This window comes from Anopheles funestus, chromosome 2RL (genome assembly GCF_943734845.2).
Source record: "Anopheles funestus chromosome 2RL, idAnoFuneDA-416_04, whole genome shotgun sequence".
In the NCBI taxonomy this organism is placed as follows: domain Eukaryota; kingdom Metazoa; phylum Arthropoda; class Insecta; order Diptera; family Culicidae; genus Anopheles; species Anopheles funestus.
The window spans coordinates 80,416,221-80,426,563 of record NC_064598.1 but is presented as its reverse complement, the minus strand read 5'-3'; the positions used below and the strand labels follow the sequence as shown (position 1 = coordinate 80,426,563).

Sequence of the window (10,343 nt, the reverse complement as noted above, 5' to 3'; positions counted from 1 at the left end):
TTCGTGTATGTTTCGTACGTTATAATTTAGTGAAGATGTCTTAATTTTTGGTCTTTTTACACTTGCTTCAAGTTCAACTTGGACGCTTCCCGTACGAAATGTAACTTAATGCTAGCGCGTTCGTCCACCGGCCAGCCGTTGATTTGCCGTTACGCATTCAGATAGTTCGTACCGTACTGTGGCTTCAGTGGGCCCCGTTCTTCACTGTCGTTCAGATAGTCGTCGTACCGGGCACCCTTGTTCGATGAGTGCAGCAGTTCCATCTTCGGTCGCATAATACCTTTCACGTCGCTTAAGCTTATGTCCATCTCGCGGAACGCATTCAGCAGTATCACAGCGACAATCACGACGAAAAAGCCACACAAATCGCCGATAATGTCTTCGGGGCGCATGTGTCGCCATTCCTTGAACAGTATCGCTGAAGCCGTAATGACCAGCGTCGTAAAGATCACGTAGTAGATCGGTGTTACGATGCTGGTGTTGAAAATGTCCAGCGCTTTGTTGAGATAGTTCACCTGGATGCCGACGAACACGACCGTCACGATGATGAGAAAGTACGGCAGCCACATACCGAAATCGTTCGACTTGCCGGAAAGCGTATCGCGCAGAGCAAGTCCGAGCGCTTTGCAGGACATAACCGTAAGGCTGCCGATGGCGGAACAGAGCAAAATGTACACGGCAACGTGTTTGTGACCGTAACGCGGTCCAACACAGCATCCGATGAAGAGCGACAAGGCGAGAATCAGTACGACGAACGTAATAAAGGTGGGATCTTGCAGCATGTCGATTAGCAGGTTAAGATCCTCCACTTCACCCTCTTTCGGTGAATGTATGACGATGATCGTCGATCCTACGATACACAGGAAACAGCCAAGCTTGCCGAGCAGATTTAATCGTTCCTTTAGAAATTTGGACGCCATGACGGCGGCTACAATCACGCTGAGCGCACCGAGCGGCGTAACGAGTGAGGCTGGCGCAAAAGCGTAAGCGGCAAAATTGGCCGCCTCTCCAACGCCCACTGTGAAGCAAGAAAGAAAAAGACAACAAGTATTAGAACAAATAGCATGGGGAGAGTAAAGACTCGCTAGCTGTGTGTCTAATCATAACGTAGTTGGTCTTATCAAGTTCTCTCGTTTCATGCATACCACACACACGAGTGATGCATGTTCTTGCAATGACTCATACGATGGGGTGGGGTGAGCGTAATATGTAACGAAAATCATTTGTTTGCACTTACTGCAGATAAGGCCAGCCCACCAGATCCAGTCGCGCAGGTAACCAAAACCACCGGCACTGGCACGGACCGATCCGACACGGGATAGACGCAGGAGACCAATTTTCTTGATGATAAAACTAGACCCAATGAAGATGCTGCTGGAAAGGGCCAGCCCAAGTCCGATGTAGAAATCACGCTCCATGTACAGTTCGTCGATGCTCGGAGGCACTTGTTGGGACCCTTGCCGGGGTGAAGGCATTTTCAAGCTGCGTTTGACCTCTTAATTAATTCCTCTTGTTGGGGGAGATGCTTCGCTTCGGTGCGTAATTGGTTGTCGCTGAACGGTCACAATGGGTAACACATTTTTGCAATTGCACCACAGTAAATGATACAGAATGCGAAACACTTGCACAAGCGCTATCAGAACGATTAGAAGCACGGGAAAAATGGGAAAAGTAGGGACTATATTTGATTCCTCTTGCTGAATGTTTTGTTTACGCTTCGATCTGATTAGCGCAGCACTGTGGAAGTATGCAACAGCCAGGTTAGCTCATGGCAAATGTCACTTTCTTTTCTGAACGAGTGGAGCCTGTTTTAGTACAAAAATAAACCCATTTTGTGTAGTACATGCATGAAATACCGATTCAGTATAAGTTTTACTAGTTTAATTAAATACTATGCGTAAGTTTATGGAAGAAAGTAAATTTGTTCTAAAAATTAATTCATGTCAATTTTTAGTTCAACTGCCTTCACGTCAATCTGGATGACAATATGGCGAATTCAAAATGCGATGCATGATCCAGCCTTCCATATTCGTTTCAGATCGGCTCCCGAACGTACACAGATTGTCAACATTTTGTAATTTTTACAATTTTTGGTAACATTTTGCCGCCTAGAAAGTGTAAAGCTTAAAAATATACTTTTACAAACCCTTGCTAATCGCTATAGGTATGTAAATCATATGAATTAAGGAATGGTATTGTGTTTTAGCGTCTGAAGTTCTATTGTTTTAGTTTCAGTGTATCAACAGACTCGCAGTGTAGAAGAGCACACAACGATTGTTTAACGATTCCCTTCACCGGTGTGAAAAGTATCGATCGCCTTTGACCAAAATGAGTGCAAACGATGGTAAGGATGTTTCCCCATAGTTTAGAACAGCTGAAGTTAACTCTAAACGCTTGTGTTTCTCTTTTTGATCAGACCAACAAGAACAACAGCGTGCCGATTCTCCCACGGTCGACGAAGAACGCCCACCGGGTGCGGGAGAGGTGGCCGAGCATGAGATCGTTAAAATGGAGGACGTAATTACGATCAATCCCGATACGACCGAGGTCGATCTGAATCATGGACGTATTGGAAAGATTGAAAACCTCGAACCGCTAACGAAACTTGAACGGTAGGTGTGAGTGGGACTGAAGTGATGGCGGGGTTTTGACATACATGGGAACTCTAGTGGATGATTCATGATTCATACGAGAACACGTTTTCAGGCTGTACCTACGATGGAATTTGATAAAAAAGATTGAAAACCTGGACCATCTTACTTCGCTGATCGAGCTCGAGCTGTATGATAATCAGATAACGGAACTGGAAAATTTGGACCAACTTGTTAATTTGGAGTACGTAAAACATTTGATACCTAGTCGAAATGAAGTGGCAAACTAACATTTTCCTTTATTACTCATCCTACAAAAGAATGCTCGATGTAAGTTTTAATCGGTTGCATCAGATCAAGAATCTGTCCACCCTGATCAATCTGCGAAAGCTGTTCCTGTGCTCTAATCGCATATCATTGATCGAAAATCTGGACCATTTCACCAGTCTGACCATGCTGGAGTTGGGAGATAATAAGATCCGGGTACGTTATAGCTTTCCATCTCTTAAACTGGCTATTAGTAATGCCTACGTTTCCAGAAAATTGAAAACCTTGACAATCTGACCAACATGACCCATCTCTACCTGGGCAAGAACAAGATAACGAAAATCGAAAACCTCGACAAGTTGGTCAAGCTGGAATGTTTAAGCCTGCAGTGCAACCGGTTAACGAAGATCGAAAAACTCGACCAGCTGGTGAATCTGACGGAGCTGTACATATCCGAGAATGGGATTGAGACGATTGAAAATTTGGACCAAAACAAACGGCTTGAAACGCTCGATCTCGCAAAAAATCGGGTGAAGCGTATCGACAACATCGAACATCTACAGGAGCTCGAAGAACTTTGGGTAAGTGCGGGTGTGTGCGGTTTGTGCCCTTGTCCACAATAGACCCCGAAGAGTGAAAATGTCCCTTTCCCCGCTTCCAGATGAACGATAATGGCGTATCGGAGTGGAGCTGCGTTGATAAGCTGGCCAACAACAAGCGTCTTGCGACGGTCTATTTGGAGCGCAATCCGGTGGCAAACGATGTAAACTATCGACGAAAGCTAAAGCTTGCCGTGCCTTGGTTGCAAAAGATTGATGCGACGCTCTGTCGTTAGTAATAATGTGTTAACTGCTGTGACTTAATGTGTGGCGAGAGGAATGGAATTAAATAAAGTTAGGTCCCAATCATTGAATGAGGAGCACTCTCTAAACAACTTATTGGTGTGATTATTTTAATGCGACTTTTATTGTGGAATTTGTCTGGTGAATTGTGTATACATACTGTTAACGACTAATAATATTAACTTAAAACGTTCTACTGGCTAGTGGCTTATATGTACAACCTCGCATAGTTTCGTTCGTAATCGAAAACATAACTTTTATTGGCGTGCATTTAGTGGTAGCGTAAAGTAATACGAAGCGGAAGTCTGAAAACGACGGCGACCGATCGTCGTTAGTTAGCACACAAATCCTCCTGGATAGTTGGAAGCATTTTGGTTAGTCGTTATGGTTTCTTTGCTGCTTTCAACACCATCGTTTGCCTCTATCGCTTGCAGCTCATCATCTTCATCGTCGTCCTCGTCGAGCGATTGGCCGGTCACACGCTTCAGTTCCATCCGGTAGCGCTGCAGTTTATTCTCCTGATCGGTCAACAGTTCAAGCAGATCTTCCTGATCCTTCCGAAGCTTATCCAGTTCGGTACCGGACTCGTTGGCTTTGCTTTCCGCCGACGTAACGCGTGCCCGCAGCTGGTCGAGCTCACCTAAAAGGCGACTGTTTTCCGACTCGTAATAGACAAGCTTGGCTCGATCCGTTTGCTGCTCGAGCGTTAGCATGGACAATCGTTTTTCGAGTGCTTCCTGCTGATCGCCCTGGGCCGGTAGCAGATGCAGCGGGGAAGATGCCGACGAGGAGATGGCCTGCTGGCGCATATCGGACGCTGCTTGGAGTTGCGCTTTCAGCAGTATGTTCTGATCCTGCAGCTGACCATTGCTGGTGTGCGACTGTTCCAAGGCACCGGTCAGCTCATGTACTTTGGTTTCGGCGTGTGCGAGTTGCTGTTGGAGTGCCTGAAGCCGCGAATCCTGCTCCCGGATGATGTCTTTATACTGTGCCACCAGGCCGGACGCTTCCTGGCTAAGGGTAAGCTCGGTAATGTTTTCCCCACCGGTGCTGAATCCGTTCACCGTTTTCGAGATTACCGCTTCGAGCGTTTTGAACAGGCGGCAAAATTCATAATCCAGCAGTAGATCGGTTGTCGCCGCAATGCGTATCTGTGGCTGTTTGGCCGATTTGCTGTAATTCTCGTGCTTGGACACTTCGCCCAGCTTTTTGTTGTAGGTGTCGAGCCCGATTCGTTTCACCAGCAGCTGGCAGAGGAATTCGCGCTGATGCTCCTGCACGCTGTTATCGTTGAACTGGATGCAGATGCCCATCAGGAAGGCGCACAAGCCCTGCACCAGATATTCGTTGTCTCCATGCTCGTTGGCCGATATTTGCCCGGTAAGGTAAGCGACCGTGCCCGGAATGGAGAGGAATGTACGCACCGCTAGCTGACAGTGGCTTAACCACACGGACAGCAGCATCAGCAAGCCGACCTTGCTCTGGAACTTGCAGTTTGCTTGCTGCAGCAACTGATTGCACTGTTCCAGCAGTGAGACGGGTTTGCTAGTGTGAGACGTGGCCAACACCACACGCAACAGTTGCTCCTTTTGGGCCGGATTCTCCAACAGTGCGTGGCTCATCGAAACGGCCGCAAACCAGTTCGAGAGCGGATCCGTACTAAACAGACTGCGGCAGAGCAACTGTCCGCTGGTGATCGAGGTCGTCTGTTCGGAGGATTGTAGCAGAGTTTTAACCAGTGACGTCTGTCCACCGTCGTTGCGGTACAGGTAGCTCTGGAAGCAGTACAGTACGGCACAGCGCAGTGAAAGTGGTTGCTTCTCGTTGACCATTGACATGAGCAGCAGCACGATCGCTGACAGGGGTGGATCGCACGGTGCAACGAACGAGTTAAAGTAATCCTGATTTTGTCCATCGCCCCGAATCACCTCCGCGATCGTGTTGATCGTTTCGATCAACAAATCCGGTGGCACACCACTCGCCATGATAATGTTGCATATGGCCGAAAGCAACCCTGAACTGCGGATTGCTTTTTGACAAGAGCTGATAACCTGCTGGGGATTGCTGGGACATACCAGCGCCCTTACTACCTGCAGCATGCAGTGCAGATTCGAAACTTTCTGCGGGCTCATACCGGCCTGATCTTGGTCGGTGGATAGTTCCAGCATCGGTGCTAATCGTTGAATGTACGAACCTTCCTTAAAGAACTGCTGGTTGCTTGGATTGTTCTTCAGCAGGTTGAGCATCAATATAAGGCAGTCCTCCACCACGATGCCTCCGTCCGAGCAACCTTCCTCCTTGATAACGTCCAGCAATCGATCGAACGCATTTTCAAAAGCGACAATTTTCTGAATATTTCCATTTCCCTTCGTCAGCTGAATCATCAGCAGCAACGCATCGTTCCGGATCACCTCCCGGCTGTCGATCAGCAAATCCATCATCTTCGACACACCCATCGGGCTGACGAGCACTATCTCCTGTATCTCCTTCGGCCGGTTAGCCAGCAGATTGGTGAGCAGCTTGATTGCGGCCCACCGTACGCGAAAGTCGTATTCCTCCAAACAACCCAACACCAGGCACACATTGTCGGAGTTTTTGATGAAAATTTCCGTAAACTGTTCCCCGATGTTGGTCGTCACGTTCGGGTTGTCCTCTTCCTCTTCGAACTGCTCCGGTGATGTGACATGGCAGAGCGTGTCCAAGCAGTAACCGATAATCTCACAGTCTGTTCGATCCGTCTCGAGCACCTGCAGCATCGCGTTCATGCCAATGCCTACCTCGATGCGATACTTTTTCGAGAGGGCTTTCAACGCCCGGCAAGCATCGCGCCGGTCATCTAGCAGGGTGGACGATGTTACACGTTCCACTAAAAGTTCCACCTAGAAAGAAAGAAGGGAAAAAACACACACAGACACATTCAGTATGTGTTTCCTGTATGAAAACTAGGAACATTTTTCCGAGCAGGAATGAACTGCGGAGCGAAAAGCTTACTGTTTCTGCACCGCTAGGCGCTTGGTTCGGTTGCTGTGAACCAAGCACAGTTTGTAGGCCACTTTTAAGGAAGTTCATTCCGGTGGCTAACAGCAACTACCACCTATACAATGTGGTTTACTGCTATTTACCAAGCAAAATTATAACTTTTCACACCAACTTGCTTTCCTTTTCCCTGCCAAGAAATGGTACACGTCAATATTTTCGGTGGCGAGCGATTGTTTCTGTTTTGACAAGTGGGGTGATAAGGCGCTGGCTGAGCGGAACCAAACCAAAGCGGACAGTGCAGGAGCCAGAAGGATGAAATGAACAGTATTAGTTACCTGTTAAGAGTTTTCCAGTATACAGGGAATATTCTGTAGTAATTTATTGCGAAAAAGGAGTAAAACCCCCAAAAAAATAAACAAACTCACCCGTTGGTGATTCACAAGGAAAGTTTAAAAATCGCTGTTGACATTTTCCGCTGTCATGCTAATTTTGTTAACAACTGTCAACCACAACGGTGTTTGGTTTGCAAGGAAATTGCTACATTGCCGTGATTATAGAAAAAGGGACGTCTCCCACTTATTTTAATTAACTTGTGCTAGTTCGAATAGTTTGTGTTAAGCACTACCATGTCCGATATTCAAACGTTGATAGATATGGGCTTTCCCAAGGAGAAGGCGTAAGAATGACCGCGTGCAAAACCTTCCGTTCCTTTTTGTTTAGCTAATATTTCTGCCGTCCTTCCTTTCCGGCAGTGAACGAGCTCTTGAAGTGACCAACAACAAAGGTGTAGAACAGGCCATGGAATGGTTGCTAGCGCACGCTGACGAACCACTGCCACCCGCGTCCGGTCCAGCCGGTGATAGCACGAGCTCGACTGCTGAAACAGCGGATAACACATCGGCCGGCGAGTCAACCGAAGAGCAAGCGGCGGCTGTAGCAAAATCGCTCAAATGCGACGAGTGTGGCAAGCTGTTCAAATCCCAGGAAGAGGTAGAGTTTCATGCTGCCAAAACGGAACACAGCAGCTTCTCGGAGTCGACCGAGGAGAAGAAACCGCTAACGGAGGAAGAGAAGAAGGCACAGCTTGCGCTGCTGGAGGAAAAGATGCGCCGCAAGCGACAGGAGCGTGAGGAGAATGAAAAGAAGGAAGCGATGGAGCGGGAGCGGCTGCGCATTAAATCTGGTAAGGATATGCTTGAGGCACGACGTAAAATGGAGGAACAGGAGATGAAAAAATTGATGGACCAGCGGAAGCGCGAAAAGTTGGAAAGTCAGCAGGCACGGGATCGTGTTCGGGTTCAGATTGAGGCAGACCGGGCTGCCCGGAAGGCAAAAGAGACTGGGTGTGTAGGAGCTTGAAAGTTTGCATACCCTAAAACTCTTTCGTAATGGATGTTTATATGTGTCATTACAGGGATATCGCTGCCGTATCACCAACCTCCACCACGAGCAGTTCGCCACCGGCACCAAAACCATCGTCCACCACCACACCAAGCAAACCAGCCGAGACGAAGAGTTATACCACGGCCAAGATTGCGATCCGCATGATGGACGGATCGCAGCTTGTGCAAACGTTCCAGGCCGGTGAGCAGTTGGCCGCCGTGCGGCTGTTCGTGCAGCTAAAGATGGACTCGATCGATGCGTCCTTCGGACTAATGACTAACTTCCCGAAGAAGGTGTTTAGCGCCGAAGAGTATGATATGCCGCTGGACAAGCTGGGTCTTGTGCCGAATGCGGTACTGATCGTCACAAAAGCACCCTAGACATTAACAAGATGTTTGTATAAATTCCTTAACCAATGCGATTATCGGTTCGGTTTGTGATCTAATTGCGGTATAAATCTATATTAAAACACGATCTCCATGATCGCGAAATCTGGTTCTTATGATTCTGTTTTTTGGGAAGAATGGGAGATTTTTATTCAAACGATCTAATGGTATATGTAATTTACGCTTTCAACATTGGTTCAATGTAGGACAATGCATTGAAACAGTTTTTGCTACACAGTATTCTTTTCTCCAGTGGGTTGATGAATAAACCATCTTCCTATTTGGTACTACAATCGCGTTTGTAGACGTGTTTTGCCCTGCGATCATTATTTGAGACTTGAATTACCTATAATTGAAATGGTCAGTCTTGCCTGCTAGTACAGCACATTGCATACGATGATTTACTCAAACGTGGACGTGGCACTCAGTTCTGTTTCACCAATTACACTATTTCCCAAGCTCACCGGTGTGCAAATGTACATTTCCATTTTAACATTTAAACTAAAATCACCTCGACAAATTCGTACGCTTGCTGTTGCACATCATCTTGTGTATCGCCGTATCCGTTGGAAACTTCATAAATCGTTTCATACTGCGCTTCTGGTTCCATCACCATCGGTAGCGCATCTTTTGGCACAGTATCTGGATAGAAGATGGGATTGGCAGCATTACAGTTACTTATAACCGAGCCAACACGAGCAGTCGGTAATGCCACACGTTGCATGTCCATAATCCCATCACAATCTGCCGATTGAAGCTGCTTGTCGAAGCAGATGCGTATCTCGTTCAGCAGCTGCCGCTGGGTCTTGTGGTCGTAGAAACATTCGATAGCTACATCCTTGCCATAATAATCGTACAGCGCCTGGTTCAGCTTCGCCAGACTGTAATTGTAACCAGGCTTAATGTCCACGCCACTCGCAGCAAAAGCGCCATTGACTGAATGTTGCTCCAACCAGGTAAGGCCCTGGTTAAAGTATTTACTTTCCGTGTTCAGCTGTTCGATGGCTTCGGCGGCACAGGTACCGTGCTTCAACCATTCATGCTCCCAAAGTGAATCGTCCGGTTTATTTTTCTCCACATTCAACCAATGCTCTTTAAGCTGCTGCTTGATCGATGTGAGCTGCGATATGTCGAAAATGGCCGATTTGTTACAGAAAGCGGGTCCGATTGTATTCCACTTCGTCGGCCAGATGCCATGAATTGTCCAGACGGTGGCCGGTGTTGGTAGACCACAGATATGGTCTTTGCCCGTTTCACGCCATTCGGAACAAGCGGTGATTGGCCATCGTTGAGTGAAAATGAGTAGATCAAACGGATGAAGCTGATCTACAGCATCTACCGAATTTTCTCGTGAATCTTCATACTCATATCTGTTGAAATGGTAAGCAAATACAAAACCAGCAAATGATTCCACTACACCATAACCTGCCAAAGATCGTTTTCAACTCACCTATTCGGTGCACCGAGACAAAATTGTATGAAAAATGTAACACAAGCAATACGAAAGAACATATTTACGGCACTGATCATTACCTTTGTGACGCCTTTGAATTGTGCGATCTGACAAACGATCTGATCCTGACACGATCACGATGGCGCTTGGATCGTAAATAGAATAGATGCGCAAACAGAGCAATGAAAAGGAATGCGAAGAATGTGCTACCGTTCCCGAAGGGAGCACCGATAAGCGGTTTGGTCGACTTTAACGATTTCAATAATAGAATTCAAACGTGTGCGTAAATGCGCAAGCTCCTTATCAACAGATTTTGATGACGATTTTCAACAACGGTAAATTATAGAATTATATAGAAGCTAGGAGTCAAATTGGACTGCATGAACAGTGTTTAATATCATAATATTTTTTTCTTCAATGTACTGGGACAAATTGCCATCGA

General features: G+C 46.8%; 5 protein-coding genes across 5 annotated transcripts; 2 read left to right on the top strand and 3 right to left on the bottom strand.

Annotated features, from left to right (window-relative positions):
• Positions 1-1,761, bottom strand: LOC125760744 (magnesium transporter NIPA2). Its single transcript, XM_049421172.1, has 2 exons — positions 1,238-1,761; positions 1-1,018 (listed from the first exon to the last, which is right to left on the bottom strand). The coding sequence occupies exons 1-2, from the start codon at positions 1,473-1,475 to the stop codon at positions 150-152; spliced, it is 1,107 nt and encodes a 368-aa protein (XP_049277129.1). The 5' UTR covers positions 1,476-1,761; the 3' UTR covers positions 1-149.
• Positions 1,762-2,001: 240 nt separating this feature from the next.
• On the top strand, positions 2,002-3,792 carry LOC125760748 (protein phosphatase 1 regulatory subunit 7). The gene is made up of 7 exons (XM_049421176.1): positions 2,002-2,164; positions 2,230-2,344; positions 2,417-2,612; positions 2,707-2,835; positions 2,912-3,074; positions 3,131-3,439; positions 3,520-3,792. The coding sequence occupies exons 2-7, from the start codon at positions 2,329-2,331 to the stop codon at positions 3,691-3,693; spliced, it is 987 nt and encodes a 328-aa protein (XP_049277133.1). The 5' UTR covers positions 2,002-2,164; positions 2,230-2,328; the 3' UTR covers positions 3,694-3,792.
• Position 3,793: 1 nt separating this feature from the next.
• Positions 3,794-6,982, bottom strand: LOC125760737 (general vesicular transport factor p115). The gene is made up of 2 exons (XM_049421156.1): positions 6,692-6,982; positions 3,794-6,579 (listed from the first exon to the last, which is right to left on the bottom strand). Exons 1-2 carry the CDS (start codon positions 6,767-6,769, stop codon positions 4,036-4,038), a joined length of 2,622 nt encoding a protein of 873 aa, XP_049277113.1. The 5' UTR covers positions 6,770-6,982; the 3' UTR covers positions 3,794-4,035.
• Positions 6,983-7,173: 191 nt separating this feature from the next.
• LOC125760747 (UBX domain-containing protein 1-A) lies at positions 7,174-8,553 on the top strand. The gene is made up of 3 exons (XM_049421175.1): positions 7,174-7,355; positions 7,432-8,022; positions 8,094-8,553. Exons 1-3 carry the CDS (start codon positions 7,306-7,308, stop codon positions 8,440-8,442), a joined length of 990 nt encoding a protein of 329 aa, XP_049277132.1. The 5' UTR covers positions 7,174-7,305; the 3' UTR covers positions 8,443-8,553.
• Positions 8,554-8,567: 14 nt separating this feature from the next.
• LOC125760749 (ribonuclease Oy) lies at positions 8,568-10,065 on the bottom strand. The gene is made up of 2 exons (XM_049421177.1): positions 9,899-10,065; positions 8,568-9,818 (listed from the first exon to the last, which is right to left on the bottom strand). Exons 1-2 carry the CDS (start codon positions 9,976-9,978, stop codon positions 8,945-8,947), a joined length of 954 nt encoding a protein of 317 aa, XP_049277134.1. The 5' UTR covers positions 9,979-10,065; the 3' UTR covers positions 8,568-8,944.
• Between the last annotated feature and the right edge of the window lie 278 nt (positions 10,066-10,343).